The sequence below is a fragment of the Mycteria americana genome, chromosome 28, assembly GCF_035582795.1.
Source record: "Mycteria americana isolate JAX WOST 10 ecotype Jacksonville Zoo and Gardens chromosome 28, USCA_MyAme_1.0, whole genome shotgun sequence".
NCBI classification, from domain to species: Eukaryota; Metazoa; Chordata; class Aves; order Ciconiiformes; family Ciconiidae; genus Mycteria; species Mycteria americana.
In genome coordinates this window covers 468,909-490,084 of record NC_134392.1, presented here as the reverse complement: position 1 = coordinate 490,084, position 21,176 = coordinate 468,909, and the positions used below count along the sequence as shown (strand labels likewise).

General features: G+C 56.3%; 3 protein-coding genes across 3 annotated transcripts; 1 reads left to right on the top strand and 2 right to left on the bottom strand.

The window, feature by feature from the left end:
* The first annotated feature begins 853 nt into the window (after window positions 1–853).
* LOC142421248 (hepatic lectin-like) lies at window positions 854–5,144 on the top strand. Its single transcript, XM_075525817.1, has 10 exons — window positions 854–929; window positions 1,286–1,336; window positions 1,911–2,030; window positions 2,149–2,199; window positions 2,308–2,433; window positions 2,868–2,930; window positions 3,640–3,729; window positions 3,950–4,119; window positions 4,572–4,681; window positions 5,009–5,144. The coding sequence occupies exons 1-10, from the start codon at window positions 854–856 to the stop codon at window positions 5,142–5,144; spliced, it is 993 nt and encodes a 330-aa protein (XP_075381932.1).
* A 3,320-nt stretch (window positions 5,145–8,464) lies between these two features.
* LOC142421278 (adhesion G protein-coupled receptor E3-like) lies at window positions 8,465–12,019 on the bottom strand. Its single transcript, XM_075525862.1, has 8 exons — window positions 11,863–12,019; window positions 11,537–11,737; window positions 10,325–10,560; window positions 10,075–10,141; window positions 9,552–9,643; window positions 9,278–9,446; window positions 9,100–9,195; window positions 8,465–8,593 (listed from the first exon to the last, which is right to left on the bottom strand). The coding sequence occupies exons 1-8, from the start codon at window positions 12,001–12,003 to the stop codon at window positions 8,540–8,542; spliced, it is 1,056 nt and encodes a 351-aa protein (XP_075381977.1). The 5' UTR covers window positions 12,004–12,019; the 3' UTR covers window positions 8,465–8,539.
* A 1,349-nt stretch (window positions 12,020–13,368) lies between these two features.
* LOC142421322 (uncharacterized) lies at window positions 13,369–20,235 on the bottom strand. The gene is made up of 10 exons (XM_075525940.1): window positions 20,137–20,235; window positions 19,245–19,323; window positions 18,904–18,954; window positions 18,580–18,729; window positions 18,296–18,372; window positions 17,256–17,336; window positions 15,622–15,775; window positions 15,257–15,370; window positions 14,979–15,145; window positions 13,369–13,389 (listed from the first exon to the last, which is right to left on the bottom strand). The coding sequence occupies exons 1-10, from the start codon at window positions 20,233–20,235 to the stop codon at window positions 13,369–13,371; spliced, it is 993 nt and encodes a 330-aa protein (XP_075382055.1).
* Window positions 20,236–21,176: the final 941 nt, after the last annotated feature.

Sequence of the window (21,176 nt, the reverse complement as noted above, 5' to 3'; positions counted from 1 at the left end):
GTGGTGGAGGGGTTAAACAGTTTGAGGGGGTCACTCCTTAGGGGAAAATGTAGAGATTTTTGAGGTGTTTGTTAAGATTTTGCGAGCCGTTTACCTGTTACGCTGAGGCTAGACGTATTGCTTGCCGGTTAATCAGGAAACAAAATTAACAAATAAAGCGCTTCGATTGCGATTTGAACCAAAACTCACGTCAATCGAGTCGATGCGGCACCGAGGAGAGTCGGTGCGCATCTTTTTTCCCAGTGTTTAGGTTAAAAAAAAAAAAAACAAACCAAAAAAGGGAAGAGAGACCGGTGAAGATGAGGGACGAGCATGTTTTCTGGGCGCGTATGCAAATCCCCAACTCGTGAGTGCTGAAGCGCGACGCCTGTTTTGCCGAAAACCCGTGCTGTCGGATTCCCCTCCCAGCATGGGCAGCGGCTCTGCTGGAAGATTTCGGCTTTCACCGGCGAGGTGTTTAACACCCATAGGTGCCACCGTGGCCGTTTTATCTATAATCCCTAAAAAACCCCCAAACTTGTGCCGGGAGCTGCCTTCAAATTCCCGCTGGTGGCAGAGCTCCCACGGCGTCACCGTTTCTCCCCCCAAAACAAACCCGTCATCCCCAAATTCACCGAATCCCACGATCCACCGAAAAGGCCTATTTTTTGCGGTGGGAAAAGCGCAGTCTCAGCTTCCTTTCGCCACCCATTTGTGTGTCACCGCCGCCCTGAGACAGAGAAGGAACTGAAACTTCAGGGCCGAACCGCTGGCCAAAATGGGGTGCCGGAGGCGGCGAGGGGAGTGCCGGAGCGTGTGCCGAGGGGTTTAACTCCCTGTCGGGCGCCTGCGCGGCTACTCTCCCCGGCAAAGCATGGCTCAGCAGGAAACCTACGGCAACTGGTTGGGTCCCCCACCGGTGCCCAACAAGCGGCTGGTGAGACAAGCAGGTAAAATTGGGGAGATCCCCCCTCTCTGTGTCCTGAGCGTGCATTTTTGGGGCCGGCGGGCGTCTCGCCGAAGCGCGTCAGTGTGCGAATACTCCAGCGGGGCACCGCTGGCGTAAGGAGCAGGGCGAAACGCCTTTGGGGTGCTCAGAGTCGTGCGGGTCCCGCTCGGTGCTCAAGAGCCCCTAAATCTCCAGGTTTGGTCCCAATTTCAGGTGTAAACTCCACGCCAGGCCTTAAAAAAAAAAAAAAATCAACTTCCTCGCTGGGGGCAACAGGGTTAGAAGAAGCGCTAGCGGTAGTTTTGAGGATCCTCCCCTTATCCTCAACGCTCTTTTCCTTTCTTTTTTTTTTGACAGGAATTTACTCCGTTGCTGGGAAAATGACACCCATGGGTGACTTCAGACCGGGTAAGTCGTAATTTTTTCACTTTTTCAGGCTTTTTTTGTAGCGCTGATGGAAAGCAGAACTCCTTGAGGCGCCACCCCAAGGCCGAACTGGGCTTTATTTTCAGCTTGGTTGGTCATACGTGTCTCGCTACACACGGTGTTTCTCTCCGAATTTGGTTCCTACCGTCCGACGAGATCAAATCACCCCAAAATATCCTGAAAGTCCACACTGGGGGGATCGAGAGGGAATTTATCACTCCATCCTCACTCTCGGAGCTGGCGTTTGCACCTTCACGGGCTGAAATTCATCCCCTCCCGCCGCGGAGAGCTTCAAACTTCAGCAGAATTGCTTGGATTTGCAGCCGAGGGGAGAAAACTCGGCTCTGAAAGAACGGAGCAATGTTATATATAAAAATGATCAAATCTATATTGAGAAAAGGGTGTAAAAATCTTGCCGGAGCTGCTGCGGATTTACCAAAGGGGAAAGGAGAATTGCATTTTTTTACGCTTTCCAAAGAATCCAGCTGATCGTTAAAGGACAGGATTCCCAGTTGGCCTAAAATCCTGATTTTCAGCCATTTTTCCTCTCGTCTAGCGTCCCCAGACAGCTTCGAGGACGATTATGACGATGTGTCCATGTCGGAGTCGGATCGTGGCCACAAGGCGCCAGCGGCCAATGAAGATCTGCAGAGCCAGAAGAGCAAAGGAGGCACAGGTAGCACCTACTTCCTCTCCCTACATCTCCTGTGCAGTTGAGGATCTCCGCGGGGCAGGATTTGGCCCTAAAATGCCCCAAAAACATCCCCCAGTGACTCTTTCCTTCCTCCCAACAGGGGTTTACATCTTGGCGGGGAAACCAGCATCACCAAATCCTTCCCAAAAGGGTGGGTTGCTCTCGACCGATGCCGCTATCCCGCAGTGGAGACCTTGGCTGGATCCAGACCCGGGAAGCTGGGATTCCTCCCCAATTTCTTCCACGCTGCTCTCCGCAGGTGACCTGGGACCCAGAGGTGGCAGGGGACAGAGCTGCAGGATGACGTCGGTGGCCATCCTTTACGTCCTGGTAGCGCTGAGCTTCATCGCGTGGGTACTGCTTTTCACGCTGGCCATGATGAAGCGTAAGTGTCCCCGGAAGGGTCCTCGCCGGGCCGGGAAGCAGCTGATTTGGTTAAAACACGCCCCCAGAAAAAAGCATTTTCACTGTTAAAAATAACATGTGGCTTGTGCCCACGATGCTTTAAGTGTCCGTCCACGTGGAAAGCTAAACCGCAGCTAAAGCCCGTCCGTCATCACGATTTGGTTTTAATTCCACCTCGGTATGTGAATTTTAGGGATTTATCACCAAATTGCCCCCAGTGAGCTACATCTGGGTGCTGCCTCCTTCCGCCTGCATCAGCAGCACTCCCCATTTGCTAGAGGGTGTAAATCCAGAGTAAATCCACTCTGGAATTCCCCACTCGGCCCAAAAAAGCCATAAATTAGGCAAATTTAGATGCCGCTTGCGATTCCTCGCTATGATCCAGTCATGTTTTTTCTTTCATTTGCATTTCAGAGACGGAAATCATGGCGGAGTTAAAGCTCTTGAGGTCAAACTACTCGGAGAATCAAGCCAACGGTAGGTCCTCGGACTCACATCCCCGCGGTGAAGGTTAACGGCGGTTGGGAGACACTGATTTTTTGGTGTTTGGCTCTTTTCTGGCACTGGTTTTGCCTCTTGGTGTAAATTCAGGAAAAATTGAGATGTCTTTTCGAGCGGCTTCTGGTTCTGCTCCGTCTCTTAGTGAAGCAACGCCAACTTCGACTGACTTTTTTCTGATTTCCACCGGGAATTACACCGGGGGTAACGGTGTAGATCGGACACTGACTGAGCTCATGCCCCAATCCCAAAGGAATTAGCCCCAAAAAGGTGCAAATAGGAGAAAATAATGGGATTTATCCTGATTAGGATCTTACTGGGGGGAAACTCTACCCCATTCTCTCTGTTAAAGGTTATGGGAAGGGGAGGATGTAAATCCTACAGAAAATTCTGCAAAAGTCAAATATAATGGGCTAAATCCTTAAATGCTGCCAAATGAGTGATTAATTAAATTATATTATGGGTGATATTGCAGCAAAATGTCACCCAAAGAGAAAAATAACATGCAGCAAAGCTGGCGGACGGCGATGTAAGAGCTTTTGCAGCCCTGACTGAGATTTCTACCTGCGGAAAAGTAATAAATGCTGGGGGGAAGAGCTCAAGATTCGGGTAAACCGAAGGGAGGGAAGCAGGAAAAAGTGGAGGGGACGGGGCTGGCGGCGGTCGCTCACCCCACTGCGCTCCCCAGTGCGGCAGGGGCTGTTGGAGACGCAACAGGAACAGACGCGGATGCGGACCGGAATGCAGAAATACTACGAGGAATTGCAGGACATCGCAGGTAAAGCCGCGGTCTCCATCTTGCCGGTCTCTCATCGTTGTGCACCAGGAGAGAAACCTCCTGGTTTTAGCCCAGAAAGACCACAGTGCTCTTAGGGATGGAAAATTTGGGTGATTTATGCCGATTTTGAGATGTCACCCCGCCAGGGAAGCCGTGGAGGTTTCGCTGGCAGAGAAAAACTGATTTTTGCCTGGGTTTGGGGGGTTTCTCATCCTTCCAGCGCTGATCTGCAGATCCTTCCTGGACAGCAAGAAGTGCTCGGCCGGCTGGAAGGTCTTCGAGAAAAGCTGCTACTCCTTCTCGACGGAGAGGATGAGCTGGTCGGACGCGAAGGAGATCTGCGCCGACCAAGGCGCTCACCTGGTCATCGTCAACTCGGAGCTGGAGCAGGTCAGTTGGACTCTTGCGAGTGAAAAATAACCAGTTTCTCGGCTTACACGGTACCCAAAATACCCATTTTCTCAGAGAATTCCTCCTCTGGCAAACACAGGAACTCTAAAAGCTCTTTTTTTGGGGCTCAAATTAGCCAAGATTGGCCATTGGGCTCGGAGTTATTTGGAGGTGGAGAGAAGCGCCTGATGGCCAAGCCCAGTCCAATCGACTATAACTTCCTGTTTTTAGGAAAAAGTGCTAAAAATGGACCAAAAAAGGTCAACGTCTCCTTTCTGGAGTGCTATGTATGCACTTTGTTTTAATCCACCCAAATCATTCACTATTTACCAAAAAACACTGCTCAGATATCGTGGCGATGACCTCACCTTAATTGCCAAAAGCCTCGAAATGCTCCGTAGTCCACCGGAATTACCGTTTTGGGGCTGTTTTAACCAATTCTGCTTTTCTAGAATTTCCTGAAGAACAATATTAACAACAGCAGCACGTACTGGCTGGGAGTGACGGATCAGCTGGAGGAAGGCACCTGGGTCTGGACTAATGGCGATCGTACAAGTATTAGGTAAAAATTCCCTCCGCGCATTCCCCCAAACCAGAAAATAATCAGAAAATACATGGAAAAAGGTGAAGTTGACCCACTGAAACTTTGGGTTTTGGTAGTTTTACGGAAGTCAAAGGGTTTACCTTGGAAAAATGGTATTATCGGAGTGTTTTCTTGCTGGTGGTAAAAAAAAAAAAGAAAAACAAGGAGCTTTTTAGCGGTTTCCTTCCCTCGAAATGCAAATTTTACCTCTGCCTGAGAGAGCTCCGCTGCCCTGGGGCTCGTTTTTATTTCTTTATTATTTTTCTCTTTTCCTTTTTCTCCTTCTTTTCCTCCTTCTTTCTCCAGCTACTGGAACACGTGGAAGGAGAACAAAGACAAGGACCAGAAGGACTGCGGCAGCATCGGACCCGACGGCATCTGGAAAGACGACAGATGCTCCCACTCCAACCACTGGATTTGTGAAAAGTCCTGGAATTGCTGACTTCAGCATTAATTTCTTCCTCTTTCCAGACAATTTCCCAAAAGAAAAAAAAAAAAAAGTACATTTCAAACTTTCCACTCGGGAGCTGGATGACCTCACGCAGCTCCGGGGGGATCCGGAGGTTCCACGCTCTCATTTTTTGCCTATGGGATGTGCAAATCCCTAAAAAAATTTAAAAAAAAATAATCAGTAAAATCCCTGTGACCCCCAACCTTGCAAGCTGACCCACAAACCGTGCAAAAAAAGGGATTTTCAGTTAAATAACTACTGTAAAATGGTTAAAAACCCACTCACCAGCACAAAACCAGCCCTGTTTCTCAGCGGCGCTGAATTTCTCCTTTCCCCCCGCAGCTCTGCTGCTACGTCGTGGTTCCTGCTTACCTCTCAGAAAAGACAATTTCAGTAAAATCCTAGGGTTTTTCCCCACTTTCCAAAGACTTTTTGCCATATTTATCCTTCCCTCCCCCAGGCGCCAGCCCCCGTCTGTGCCCCGCAGCCAAAAAAACGCCCCAAACCCCAATTCTGCTCACTCGTACGTCTCTTAATTCAGCACATTATCACCCAATAAAACTTATATTTTTTATTTCCTAAGAAATGCAGCATGTGCTGTTTGGTCTTTTTTTTTTTCTTTTTTTCCCCCCCAAATAAATAAAACGGCCCCGGCAGATTTATCCCGATGGCTGAAAATTTCTGGAATCGAAGGAATCCTGTTAAAACCGTGGTGTGATGTTAACGCTCGTTTGTTGTTTTTTTTTTTTTAAAGGGTTACAAGCTAAAAAAAAAAAGAAAAAACTGATGTTTGAGGGGAATTTATACATTATCGATCAGCGGAAATGCAATGATTCGTTACAGGTAACAAAATTCCTTCTGCGGGTTGAAAATTAACCCTGGGAGCTCCCTCCCCCGTCTGAAAATTAGGAAATTTGAGGCCGGCTTGAGCAATTTGCTGTAAAATCAATAAAAAAAGGACCCGTGGCAGAAAGTGAAACTGGTTTTAGGCCGTTTTGGGCCGGTTTTCAACAATAACAACAAAAAGAATCGACCGGTGGCCGAGCTGGCACGAAGAGACGCTTCTGCCCTCAATAAAAATTGGGTAATTTAACCAAAATAGCCATTTCTAGCAGGGAAATGGGCTGGGAGGGGGGTGGTCCCTGCTAACGTGGGGATCACTGGATCTGCAGGCTCTGGTGATGGAGACTGGGGGTTACTGGGAGCGCTGGGGAACTAGGCCGGGGGGGTACTGGGAGGGTACTGGAAACATGGACTAGGGGTTACTGGGAAGGCTCTGGGAGCTCTGGGGCTGAGGAGGGTACTGGGGACGCTGGAAGGACTGGGCTGGGAGGTACTTGGAGGGCAATGGGAGGCTACTGGGAGCACTGGGAGTAGTGGGCAAACACTGGGAGCACTGGGGCAGGGAGACAGCCCAGTCCCAGCACTGGGGGGGTACTGGGAGGGCACTGGGGCAGGGTCACAGCCCAGTCCCAGCACTGGGGGGGTACTGGGAGGGCACTGGGGCAGGGTCACAGCCCAGTCCCAGCACTGGGGGGGTACTGGGAGCACTGGGGCAGGGTCACAGCCCAGTCCCAGCACTGGGGGGCTACTGGGAGGGCACTGGGGCAGGGACACAGCCCAGTCCCAGCACTGGGGGGTACTGGGAGGGCACTGGGGCAGGGCCACAGCCCAGTCCCAGCACTGGGGGGTACTGGGAGGGCACTGGGGCAGGGTCACAGCCCAGTCCCAGCACTGGGGGGTACTGGGAGGGCACTGGAGGTGGGGGCGAGTGCCCAGGGCCCCCAAAGCCGCAATCCCCCCCTCACCTCTCCTCAGCCTCCTTCGACGCCCCATTGGCTGAGCCGGGCTGCCCATCTCAGCTCACAGCCAACCACCACCTTATCTGTGCTCTGGGGGGCGGGTTTTCCCCTTAGCACCGCCTCCTAGGTCCACCGCTGCCCATTGGCTGGCACCACCGCCATTCAGCCTACCCCACCACACAATCCCGGCCCTCTGCTCCCGCCTCCTGGCACCACCTCACACCAATCAGCCATCTCTCTGGTACTTGGGGGCGGGAAGACACACACTCAGCACCGTTGGCTACCAGGCCCTGTCAATCAAGAGCTGGCAGGAAGCTAATTGGCTTCTGGGGGAAGGGAGGCAGGGCTTGACTGGCTCAAGACCCCACCCTCTCCGGTCTCTGTGCCTGGGGGGTGGGCGGGGAGGCCACGCCCGCCTGTGGAGTGGGCCCAGGGGCCCGGGCCCCCTCCCCAGACCCCCAAGTGGATCCGGGCCCCTTCCCCGGACCCCCAAGCGGACCCAGGCGTCCCCCCGCCCCGGCCGCATCCAGCCTGACGCCTCGGGGACAAGCCACATGCCTTTAATCAGCTTTTTTCAGCCCAAAAAACCCGCCGGAGCCACGGGGCGAAGGCGGCCGGAAGAGGCCAGAAACGGAGCGATCCTGAGGGAAAACACGCCGGGAATGGGTCGTTCCGCAGGAAAACGCCGGAAACGGGGCGATGGTGGAGAGAAGCAGCTGGAAAAAAGGGGGCAAAACTGCTGGAAATGGGTCGTTGCGGGGAAAAATGCTGGAAATTGGTCATTCTGCGGAAAAATGCTGGAAATGGGTCAAGCGTTGGGGGGAAAATGCTGGGAATGAGTTGATCCTTGGAGAAAATGGTGGAAACGGGTCAAATCTGCAGGAAAAATGCTGGGAATGGGATGTGCCACGGAAAAATGATAGAAACGGGATCGTTTCTTAGAGAAAATGGTGGAAACGGGTCAAATCTGCAGGAAAAATGCCGGAAACGGGATGTGCCACGGAAAAGTGCTGGAAATGGCTCAGTCCCGGGGGAAAACGCTGGAAATTGGTCATTTCTTGGAGAAAATGCTGGAACTGGGTCAAATCCGCAGGAAAAATGCTGGAAACGGGTCGTTCTGCAGGAAAACGCTGGAAATGGGTTGTTCTGTGGGGAATATGCTGGAAACGGGTCGGGTCTGCAGGAAAAATGCTGCAAAATGGTCATTTCCCAGGAAAATGCAGGAAATTGTTCAATCCCGGGGGGAAGCAGCTGGATACGGATTGATTCTAGTGGAAAATGCCGGAAATCGGTCGTTCCTTGGGGAAAATTCTGGAAAATGGGTCAGATATGCGGGGAAAAAATGCTGTAAACGGGTTGTTCTGCAGGAAAATGCTGGAAACAGGTCGGACCTGTGGGGAAAATGCGAAAACCAGGTTGTTCTGCAGGAGAAAGAATGCTGGAAATGGGTCAAATCAGCAGGAAAACGGGGAAAATGGGTTGGATCTGCAGGAAATAGCCTGGAAATGGGTCGGATGCGCCGGAAAACCGCTGGAAATGGGTCGGATGCGCCGGAAATGGGTCGGCCCCGGGGGGCACCCGCTCTCACTTCTCCCACGTGCAGCCCTCGGTGCTGTGGCTGTGCGGCTTCTCCGCTTCCTGGGGGCGAAAAGGGGCCAACGCTGGGGTGAAACGAGGGCAAAATGGGGCAAAAAATGGGGCAGAGGGTTCTGGTGGTTTCTTGCCAGACCCCCAAGCACCCTGGGGGGACCCAGGGGTCCAGGCAGCCTCCCCCGTGCCACCCCTGGCCCCCAACCTCCTTTTGATGGCGAGCAGAGGACCCAGATGTTTCGGTGTCCACCCAGCACCCCACAGGGACCCAGATGTTCGGGTGGCCACCCAGCACCCCACAGGGACCTGGTTGCCCACCCAGCACCCCACAGGGACCCAGATGTTCGGGTGGCCACCCAGCACCCCACAGGGACCTGGTTTCCCACCCAGCACCCCACAGGGACCTGGTTGCCCACCCAGCACCCCACAGGGACCCAGATGTTCGGGTGGCCACCCAGCACCCCACAGGGACCTGGTTTCCCACCCAGCACCCCACAGGGACCTGGTTGCCCACCCAGCACCCCACAGGGACCCAGATGTTCGGGTGCCCTTACCGTGACATAGGTGACATGTATCTCGGTGGTGGGCATCTCGTGGGGGTGCGCCCGTCGCGCCAGCGCCCTAAACCAGCGCTGGTACTGCTCCGTCACCTGAGGACGGGACCCACACTTGTGTCCCGAGTGTCCCCGTCCCCTCCCACACACCCCACGCCTGGGTCCCCTCCCACGGTACCTGCCGGTTGAGGATGCAGTGCACAAGGAAGATGAAGGCTCCCTGCAGGCTGTTGACGATGGTGAAGATGAAGGCCACCACTGTACTGTCCCCCTGTGCCTGCAGCAAGCCCAGACCCCACGTGCAACCCAGGATACAGATGTGCGCCAGCGCCTTGAACGTCATCAGCCTGACGGAACACTCGTTTTGTTCTTTTTTCACCCCAAACCCATCCCAGATGCTCTTCCTCCTCCCCCCACAACCCAACACGCTTCCCGCTGATGCAAAAACCCACCGGATATTTTTTAGGGCCGTGACATCAGCGTTGAGGGAGGAGAGTTTATCCCGCAGTGTCCAGAGGGTGGTGAGAAAAAATAGCAAATTAACCTGTGCAGAAAGTGAAAAAACCGTCATTTTGCAAGACGGGGTCCGCGGGGTGGAAATTTGGGGTGGAAAAGGGTCAACGGTGCAAAACCATGCACCGTGGCGTGACCTTCACCGAGCGCACCCAGCCCGTGGAACGTTTCCTTAATCCAGTCCTTAAATATACATGTGAATTTGCTCTTTTTATGCAGATCTCTAAAATTCCTCCATTCGGGGTCTATGAAGGAAGAGCCGTGGCCACGCTCATAAATTTGGGGTGAAAAAGGGGCCAACGGTACAAAAAACCATCATTAATGCGCCGTGGTGTGACCTCTGCTGAATGCACCCAGCCCGTGGGGCGTTTGCTTAATACTGTTCTTAAAGGTAAGTCTAAATTCGCTCTTTTTTCTCCCAATTTTCCCCCTTCCGCCTCCTTTCAGCAGCAAGACACCCACCAGGATGATGACACAGACGGGACCGATGAAACTCCAGATGAAGCCACTCTCTATGCTCAGCCAGCAGCTAAAAAGGGAGAAAAAGGGAAGTATACCCCGAAATCTTTGGTGATTTTGGTGGCGTGAAAGTACCCGTGACTGGATGCCGTGGCATCTTTTTTTGGGGTGATTTAGGCAAAACGCCTGATGTTCTCCGTTGATGATCCCACCCTGCTTGGTTGACCCCAGCCTGGATGTTGGTGGGACTCACTAGTGCCGAGTGCCGTAGCCGTGGGGGTGGACGGCGGCAGAGATGGCCACTATGATGGCCGGCACGCCGTAGCCCACGGGGTAGATGTATCTTTTCCTGAAGCGACTGGCGCTGGTGTAGTTGAGGACACGCAGGTTCCTGACGGTGAGGAAGAGATGCAAACCCTCCAGGAACATCCAGGCGAAGCAGGCAAGGAAGAGGTAGTGGAGGAAGCCTGCCGTGATGGCGCACACCAGCTGGATGGGGGACACCGAGGCCATGCTGGGCTCCCCACTGTCACCACAGTGTGGCCTGGGGAGGTGGTGGCATCTCTGGCACTTGGAGATGTTCCACACACCCCAGCATGGCCTCAAGGAACCTCAAGGAGGTGGAGATGCTTTGGGCTGGGGGCAGACCGGAGACATCCAAACGTCTCTTCCGAGCTGAGCTATCCCATAATTCAGTTGGCTCCACCCACCCAGAGGAAGAAGGGACCCAAGAGCCTTGAGGAACACCAATTGGGTGGACCTGCTTTGAGTTGGGGTTGGTCTGGAGACCTCCAAACATCCCGTTCAACCTTGGTTATCCTGTAATTCAGGTGCTTTCACTCACCCGAGAGAGATGGGACCCAACAGTCTGAGGAGCCTCAACTAGTTGGACCCACTTTGAGTGGAGATCGGTCTGGAGACCTCCAAACATCCCGTTCAACCTCCTTTATCCTGTAATTCAAGTGCTGACGCCCACCCAGAGCAAGAAGGGAACGAACGACCTTGAAGAACCTCAGCTAATTGGACTTGTTTTGAGTTGAGCTTGGACCAAACCTTCCAACCTCAGTTATTCCATAAGCCAGGGGCTTGCACCCACCCAGCATGAGATGGGACCCCCAGCAGAAGGTCTGCTGGAGCTATTAGGGTAGAAGCTACAGCCAAGAGCCACGGTCCTGGGTCCTTTTCCCCACACGCTCCCCAAGGACCTTAAGGAGGTCCTGGGGAGCTTGAGGAGGCCCCAAAGACCTTGTGGAGACCCAGAGGGGCAAAATGAGATGCTGAGGAGCCCCCCATGGCCACAAGATGGTCAAGGAGACCCTGAGGATACCTGTGGAGACCCCAAGGAGCTCAAGGAGCCCCTGAAGGCAACCCTGAGGAGCCTGTGGAGACCCCAAGGAGCTCAAAGAGACCCTGAGGAGCCCCTGAAGGCCCCAGGATGCTCAAGGAGACCCCAAGGAGCCCCTACCCTCTTGTAAGTGAGGTCCACGGCCACGGTCGCAAGGAAGAGGAGGTCGGCAGCGAAGAGGCAGATGCTGAGCTGGAGGTGGAGGGTGATGCTGACGCTCCAGAGCGAGCGGCACAGGAGGAAGGTGATGATGGCAAGGAACAGGCAGACCAGCGACACCGAGATCCCCACGTAGGTCACCACCATCAGCGCGAAGCTGTCCTGTGGGTGACGTCACGCGCGTGACATCACGCGAGGCCCATCCGGCGCCCGGCCGCAGGCAACCGTTTGGGAAGGAAGAAGACACCCCCAAAATGGGTATTTTAAGGGTGCAAACGGGCCCTTACCTCGATGGGGTGGATGGTCATGAGGATGGCAAAGGTGGAGAAGTGGGTGCAGGCGCAGATGGAATGGAAGGTATCACCCCCCACGCGGTGGCAGCCCGTGGACGTCCACTGGCCTCCGGTGCCCGCCATCTGCCAGGACATGCAGCGCAGCTCCTTGCCCGCCTGCTGAGCACGGCCCGCTCGAGGCATTTCCCACGGCCCCGGGGAGGGGCTGGCATCGCCCCTTCCCACCGCCGGTTTGGGTGCGGAACGGGGCGGGGATGTGCCGAGCTTGAATTTGCACCGAGACGGGGCTGCACCCGCCCCAGATTTGCACCGGATCCAGATTTGCACCAGGATTGGGATGCGCTGAATCCAGATTTGCACCGTGACGGGGATGCACCCGCCCCAGATTTGCACGGGATCCAAATTTGCCCCAGGATTGGGATGCGCTGAATCCAGATTTGCACCGTGATGGGGATGCACCCGCCCCAGATTTGCACGGGATCCAAATTTGCCCCAGGATTGGGATGCGCTGAATCCAGATTTGCACCGTGACGGGGATGCACCCGCCCCAGATTTGCACCGGATCCAGATTTGCCCCAGGATTGGGATGCGCTGAATCCAGATTTGCACCGTGACGGGGATGCACCCGCCCCAGATTTGCACGGGATCCAAATTTGCCCCAGGATTGGGATGCGCTGAATCGAGATTTGCACCGTGATGGGGATGCACCCGCCCCAGATTTGCACGGGATCCAGATTTGCACCAGGATTGGGATGCACTGAATCCAGATTTGCACCGTGACGGGGATGCACCCGCCCCAGATTTGCACCGGATCCAGATTTGCACCAGGATTGGGATGCGCTGAATCCAGATTTGCACCGTGACGGGGATGCACCCGCCCCAGATTTGCACGGGATCCAAATTTGCCCCAGGATTGGGATGCACTGAATCCAGATTTGCACCGTGATGGGGATGCACCCGCCCCAGATTTGCACGGGATCCAGATTTGCCCCAGGATTGGGATGCGCTGAATCCAGATTTGCACCGTGACGGGGATGCACCCGCCCCAGATTTGCACCGGATCCAGATTTGCACCGTGATAAGGACATGCTGACCCCGAATTTGCACGGAATCCAAATTTCCGTCAGGATAGAGATGCACCGAAACCAAATTTGCACCGAGACAGGGATGCGCCAGCCCCAGATTTGCACAGGATCCAAATTGGTACCAGGATTAGGGATGCACCAATCCCAAGTTTGCACTGAGATGGGGATGCAGCAACCCCAAATTTGCACGGGATCTGGATTTGCACCAGGACAGGGACGCATCAGATCCAAATTTGCACCGGGATGGGAACGCCCTGAATCCCAGTTTGCACTGGATCCAAATTTGCACCACCATGGGGATGAGCTGAAGCTTGCACCTGGACAGGGATGCACCAAATTCGAATTGGCACCAGGGTGAGGATGCGCCGAATCCGAATTTGCGTCAGGGTGGGGATGCACCAACCCCGAATTTGCATCAGGGCAAGGATGCGTGGACCTGAATTTGCACAGGATCCAGATTTGCACGGGGATGGGGATGCACCAAAGCTGAATTTGTATCAGGATCCAGATTTGTACCAAGACAGGGCTGCCCCAAATCCGAATTTGCACCGGAACAGGGATTCACCAACCCCAAATTTGCACCGGAACAGGGATTCACCGACCCCTAATTTGCACAGGAGCCAAATTTGCGCCAGAACAGGGATGCACCAACCCCAGATTTACACCGGAACAGGGATGCACCAACCCCAAATTTGTGCCGGAACAGGGATGCACCAACCCCAAATTTGTGCCGGAACAGGGATGCACCGACCCCAAATTGGCACAGGAACAGGGATTCACTGACCCCAAATTTGCACCGGAGCCAAATTTGCACCAGAACAGGGATGCACCAACCCCAAATTTGCACCAGAACAGGGATGCACCAACCCCAAATTTGCACTGGAGCCAAATTTGCACCAGAACAGGGATGCACCAACCCCAGATTTACACCGGAACAGGGATTCACCGACCCCAAATTTGCACCGGAACAGGGATGCACCAACCCCAAATTTGTGCCGGAACAGGGATGCACCGACCCCAAATTGGCACAGGAACAGGGATTCACTGACCCCAAATTTGCACCGGAGCCAAATTTGCACCAGAACAGGGATGCACCGACCCCAAATTTGCACTGGAAGAGGGATGCACTGACCCCAAATTTGCACAGGAGCCAAATTTGCACCAGAACAGGGATGCACCAACCCCAAATTTGCACCGGAGCCAAATTTGCACTGGAACAGGGATGCACTGACCCCAAATTTGCACCGGAGCCAAATTTGCACCAGAATAGGGATGCACCAACCCCAAATTTGCACAGGAGCCAAATTTGCACTGGAACAGGGATGCACCGACCCCAAATTTGCACAGGAGCCAAATTTGCACCAGAAGAGGGATGCACCAACCCCAAATTTGCACAGGAGCCAAATTTGCACCAGAACAGGGATTCACCGACCCCAAATTTGCACCGGAGCCAAATTTGCACCGGAACAGGGATTCACTGACCCCAAATTTGCACAGGAGCCAAATTTGCACCAGAACAGGGATGCACTGACCCCAAATTTGCACCGGAACAGGGATGCACCGACCCCAAATTTGCACAGGAACAGGGATGCACCAACCCCAAATTTGCACAGGAGCCAAATTTGCACTGGAACAGGGATGCACCGACCCCAAATTTGCACCGGAACAGGGATTCACCGACCCCAAATTTGCACAGGAACAGGGATTCACCAACCCCAAATTTGCACCGGAGCCAAATTTGCACCAGAACAGGGATGCACCGACCCCAAATTTGCACCGGAGTCAAATTTGCACCGGAACAGGGATGCACCGACCCCAAATGTGCCCCCGGGATAGGGATTCACCCCAAAATTCACCAGCACCCTGCTCCAAATTTGCACCGTGGCGATGCCCGTTGCCAACCCCACCGTTATTTGGTCCAACGGGCTTGATGCAACCCTGTCGTGCCTCCTCGTGCAAAATCCCCAGCCCGGGCGCCCCCCAGCAGCCCCCTCCCACGCCCCAGGGCAGCCCCCCAGCACCCACCTTGAGGTGCTGCAGGGTGATGTTGAAGGGGACGTTGAAGGTGACGCCGGGTTTCCCCGTGGTGCCGCCGACCACGGGGGAGTTGAGCCTCGCCTTGGGCAGGTTCGTGGTGCCGCCCAGCAACTGCTCTACCTCCTTGTAGACGATGAAGGCCACCGCGTACTTGCCTGCCCGAAGAACCGGGTCAAAAACCACCCCCAAAATACCAAATTTGCGGGTTTTTGGGGGTTTTTTTTTTGAGCTTTTTGGGTTTTTTTGCAGCAGCCCGGCGGCCGTACCTGTCTCGGTGTTGTTCAACACCTCACGGCACGTGATGGCCAGGTTCTGCTCGCCCACTGCCAGCACCAGCGTGTCCTGGGAGCAGTTGTCACGCACCACCTCCACCGTGGCATCTGATTTGGGGGGAAAAAAAGGCCTTTTGGGGGTCTTTTGCCTTTGCGCTCTTGGGGTGCCAATCGGGGTGCCATTGGGGTGCCATTGCGGGGTGCCAAATGGGGTGCCATCGTGCTCTTGCAGAGCTCGGGGAAGAGATGCGGTGATGCCACCAAGCTGGTTCTTGGGGCACTGCAATAGTTTTGGGGGTGTCGCAAGGATTCGGGGGGTGGGGGGTGGGTCTTGTGGGCACCCATGGGTGCTGGCGTACCCATGATGGAGGTGCTGAAGTTTTGGGGGCCGGAGCCGGGGCCTTTGAGGGCCGCCTGCACCACGAGGGCTTCGGTGCTCTGCAGCAGCAGCTCGGTGGTGTTGGGGTGGTGGCGATTCTTGAGCGCGTCCGTCTGCAGGTTCCCCAGCACGGTCTGGGGGAGCACACGCGTGTGTCAGGGCACACGCGTGTGTCAGGGGGGTGCGGGGGTGCACGCGGGGGAGGGCGATGCGGGGGAGGGCGATGCGGGGGACGGATGCACAGGGGATGGACACGTGTAGGGGTGCACACACGTATGGGGTGCACACGGGACGGACATGTGTAGGGGTGCACACATGTATGGGGTGCACATGGGACGGACATGTGTAGGGGTGCACACATGTACGGGGTACACACGGGATGGACACGTGTAGGGGTGCACACATGTACGGGGTACACACGGGATGGACACGTGTAGGGGTGCACACACGTATGGGGTGCACACATGTACGGGGTACACACGGGATGGACACGTGTAGGGCTGCAGACACGTATGGGGTGCACATGGGATGGACATGTGTAGGGGTGCACACATGTACGGGGTGCACATGGGATGGACATGCATGGGGTGCACACATGTACAGGGGTGCACATGGGATGGACATGCATGGGGTGCACATGGGATGGACATGCGTGGGGTGCACACATGTACAGGGTACACATGGGATGGACATGCATGGGGTCCACACACATATAGAGGTGCACATGGGATGGACATGCATGAGGTGCACACATGTACAGGGTGCACATGGGATGGACATGCATGGGGTGCACACATGTACAGGGTACACATGGGATGGACATGCATGGGGTGCACACATGTACAGGGTGCACATGGGATGGACATGCATGGGGTGCACACACGTGTAGAGGTGCACACGGGATGGACATGCATGGGGTGCACATGGGATGGACATGCATGGGGTGCACACATGTACAGGGTACACATGGGATGGACATGCGTGGGGTTCACACGGGATGGACATGCATGGGGTGCACACGTACAGGGGTGCACACGGGATGGACATGCGTGGGGTTCACATGGGATGGACATGCATGGGGTGCACACATGTACAGGGTACACATGGGATGGACATGTGTAGGGGTGCACACACGTATGGGGTACACATGGGATGGACATGCATGGAGTGCACACATGTACAGGGGTGCACATGGGATGGACATGCATGGGGTGCACACATACAGGGGTGCACACAGGACAGACATGCATGGGGTTCACATGGGATGGACATGCATGGGGTGCACACATGTACAGGGGTGTACACGGGATGGACATGCATGGGGTGCACATGGGATGGACACATGTAGGGTTGCACACATGTAGGGGTGCACATGGGATGGACATGTGTGGGGGACACGTGGAGAGGATGCACATGTGTAGGGGCTGGACACGGGGTCGCACGCGTGTAGGGACTGGGCATGGGGTTGTACATGGGAACGCGCCCATCTATAGGGGACGGAGACGGGACGCACACGTGCAGGGGCTGCACACGTGTGCAGGGGACGTGCACGGGACACACGGACACGCAGGCGTGCCCAGCCCCGGCACACGCGTGTGCCCAGCCCCGCGTCACCTGCAGCTCCCCCTTCGTGGGCTGGGTGCAGGCGGCCTCCAGCTGCTTCCGCGTGTTCTCCAGCCGGGTGCAGGTGGGCGTCTGGGGTGCAGGGGGGTCGGCATCGTCCCGCACCCCCCGGGTGTCTGTCTGTCTGTCTGTCCTTCCCTCCCTGCCTCCAGCCCACCGTCCTCCATCCATCTGTCCCTCCGTCCATCCATCCGTCCATCCCTCCGTCCCTCCAGCCCACCACCCTCCATCCATCTGTGCCTCCGTCCATCCATCCGTCCATCCCTCTGTCCCACCACCCTCCATCCATCTGTCCTTCCATCCCACCGTCCTCCATCCATCTGTCCCTCCGTCCATCCATCCGTCCATCCCTCCATCCATCTGTCCCTCTGTCCCACCATCCTCCATCCATCTGTCCTCCCATCCCACCGTCCTCCATCCGTCTGTCCTTCCATCCCACCATCCTCCATCCGTCTGTCCTTCTGTCCCACAATCCTCCATCCATCTGTCCTTCCGTCCCACCACCCTCCATCCATCCGTCCCACCACCCTCCATCCATCTGTCCCTCCAGCCCACCATCCTCCATCCACCCGTCCTTCTGTCCCACCATCCCCTATCCATCCATCCCACCACCCTCCATCCATCTGTCCCTCTGTCCCACCACCCTCCATCCATCTGTCCTTCCGTCCCACCACCCTCCATCCATCTGTCCTTCCGTCCCACCACCCTCCATCCATCTGTCCTTCCGTCCCACCATCCTCCATCCATCTGTCCCACCATCCTCCATCCATCTGTCCCTCCATCCATCTGTCCCTCCATCCATCTGTCCCTCTGTCCCACCATCCTCCATCCATCCATCCATCCCTCCATCCCTCCCTCCGTCCATCCATCTGTCCCTCCCGCCCTCCAGCCGTCCCTCTGTCCCTCCATCCCTCCCTCTGTCCCTCCAACCGTCCCTCCGTCCCTCCGACCATCCGTCTGTCCCTCCCTCCGTCTGTCCTTCCATCCCTCCATCCGTCTGTCCGTTCGTCTGTCCCCCCCCCAGCCCCCACCTTGAGGTCCTTGCACGCCTTCATGGCCTCCTCCAGGATGGGGATGTTACAGGTGGACTTTGGGCTGGGGCCAAATGCTGCCAATTTGGGTCAGTTTGGGGCCTCTCGGGGAGGGGGGGGCCCCATCCTGCCCCGCCTGCGTGGCTCGGGGGGGGGGACTCAGCACCCCCAGAACGGGGGGGAAACGGGGAGTAAAGGGTTAAAAAAGGGGGGGGGGGGTAAAGGATTCAAGAGGAGAAAAGGGGGGGGGGGGAATGGTAAAAGTGGGGTGTTTGCCCCCTTACCCTGGCAGGTGATGGTGGAGGAGTTTTGGTAGAGGGGGGTGGGGGCCATGCCGGGGGGGCACCCACAAACCCAGGGTCCATGCTGGGCCCCCGAGATTCCCTCCCCCAGGCAGCAGCTCTCGGTGGAGCAGGAGTGGAGCCCACACTCCGCTGCAGCAGACATGGGGGGGGGGACACACATTGGAGGGGACATGGGGGTGGGGATGGGGCCCAGGGCTGAGCCTGACCCCCCCCCCACCTCCCTGATCCCCTTCTGTGACCCCCAGATTCCCCCCAGCCCCCCCTACCCCCTTACAGCCCCCCCCCCCCCCCCCTCCAACTCACCTGTGTCATCGCCCTCGGTGGGGGGGAGGTGGCTCAGGAGGTGGCACAGCACTGGGGGGACACAGGGGGGACATCAGCACCCCAGCCCCCCCCCCCCCCCCCCGAGGATCAACCCCCCCCCCCCCCAGGATCAACACCCCCATAGGGCTCAAACCCCACTTCTGGGGGGGGTCAAACCCCGTTATCAGTGCTCAAAATCCCCTTTTGGGGGTCAAACCTTTATTTTTGGGGCTCCATCCCCCCTTTTGGGGCTCCATCCCCCCTTTTGGGGCTCCTTCTTCCCCCATCAGGGCTCAACTCTCCCCTTTCGGGGTTAAACACCCCCTTTTCGGGCTCCGTACCCCAATCAGGGCTCAAAACCTTCTTTGGGGGGGTCAAATCCCACCTTTTGGGGTCAACCCCCTCCTTTTGGGGTTCATCCTACCCATACGAGAGTTCAGAACCCCCTTTTTGCGGCTCCCACCCCCCCTCAAAGCTCAAACCCTTCTTTTGAGGGCTCCCCCCCCCCCCCGAGGTGTCAAACCCCCCTTTTGGGGCTCAACCCCCCCCTTTTTGGGGCTCAGCCCTCCCCCATCAAGGCTCAAACCCTTCTTTTTGGGGCTCAAGACCCCATTTTGGGGGCTCAACCTCCACCCCCCAGGCTGAAACCCATCATTTAGGGGCTCAACCCCCCCCCTTTCAGGGCTTGACACCCCCCTCCCAGCTCCAGAAGCCCCATTTTGGGGCGATTTCAGGCCATTTTGGGCTGCTTTGCACTGCAGCTCTTACAGCCCCAACCTACTTCCATCTCTGCCTCAGTTTCCCTTTTCCCATTTCCCTCCGTTTCACACCAAAATCCCCACCGGGAGGGGAGGGGACACGACTCACCCCAGAGACGGGCGGCGAGGGGGGCGCACCCCATGACAGGAGACAGGACAGGGGACACGGTGGCCCCACGGCGCAAGTGGCAGAGGGGAAGTGGCACCGGACAGCCCCAAAACCACCGAACAGCCCCACAAACCGCTTCCCCCCCCCCCCCCCCCCCTCCCCCGGTGTGAACCGAGGCCTGCTCATGGCACGTCACCGCAGTGATGGAGCTCCCCCGCCCGTCCCTTCTTGGAGACGTTGACCCCATGACCTTGTCCCCAACTGGATGCCTGGGTCCCTTCCTAGTGAAGGTGACCCTATGACCTCGTCCATGTCTTCTGCCTGGACCCCTTCTTGGAGATGTTGACCCCATGGCCTCGTCCCCACCTGGACAACCGGGTGTCTTCCTAGTGAAGGTGACCCTATAATCTTGTCCACGTCCCCTCTCCGGACACCTGGGTCCCTTCTTGGAGATGTTGACCCCATGGCCTCGTCCCCACCTGGACAACCGGGTGTCTTCCTAGTGAAGGTGACCCTATAATCTTGTCCGCGTCCCCTCTCTGGACACCTGGGTCCCTTCTTGGAGATGTTGACCCCATGGTCTCATCCCTGCCTGGACACCTGCGTCCCCTCCTGGATGCATTAACCCCACAGTCTCATCCCTGCCCCGATGTCTGGGTCCCTTGCTGGAGACATCAACCCCTGGTCTCATCCCTGCCCAGACATCTGGGTCCCTTCCTGGAGACATCAACCCCATGGTTTCAGCCCTGCCCAGATATCTGGGTCCCTTCCTGGACACCTGGGTCCCTTCCTGGAGACATCAGCCCTGTGGTCTGAGCCCTGCCCAGACGTCTGGGTCCCTTCCTGGACATCTGGGTCCCTTCCTGGAGACATCAGCCCCATGGTTTCAGCCCTGCCCAGATATCTAGGTCCCTTCCTGGACACCTGGGTCCCTTCCTGGAGACATCAACCCCTGGTCTCATTGCTGCCTGGACGTCTGGGTCCCTTCCTGGAGACATCAACCCCATGGTTTCAGCCCTGCCCAGACGTCTGGGTCCCTTCCTGGAGACATCAACCCCTGGTCTCATTGCTGCCTGGACACTTGGGTCCCTTCCCAGAGACATCAACCCCGTGGTCTCATCCCTGACTGGACATCTGGGTCCCTCCCTGGAGACATCAACCCCTGGTCTCATTGCTCCCTGGACACTTGGGTCCCTTGCTGGAGACATCAGCCCTGTGGTCTGAGCCCTGCCCAGACGTCTGGGTCCCTTCCTGGAGACATCAACCCTGTGGTTTCAGCCCTGCCCAGATATCTAGGTCCCTTCCTGGACACCTGGGTCCCTTCCGGGAGACATCAACCCCATGGTTTCAGCCCTGCCCAGACGTCTGGGTTCCTTCCTGGAGACATCAACCCCGTGGTCTCATCC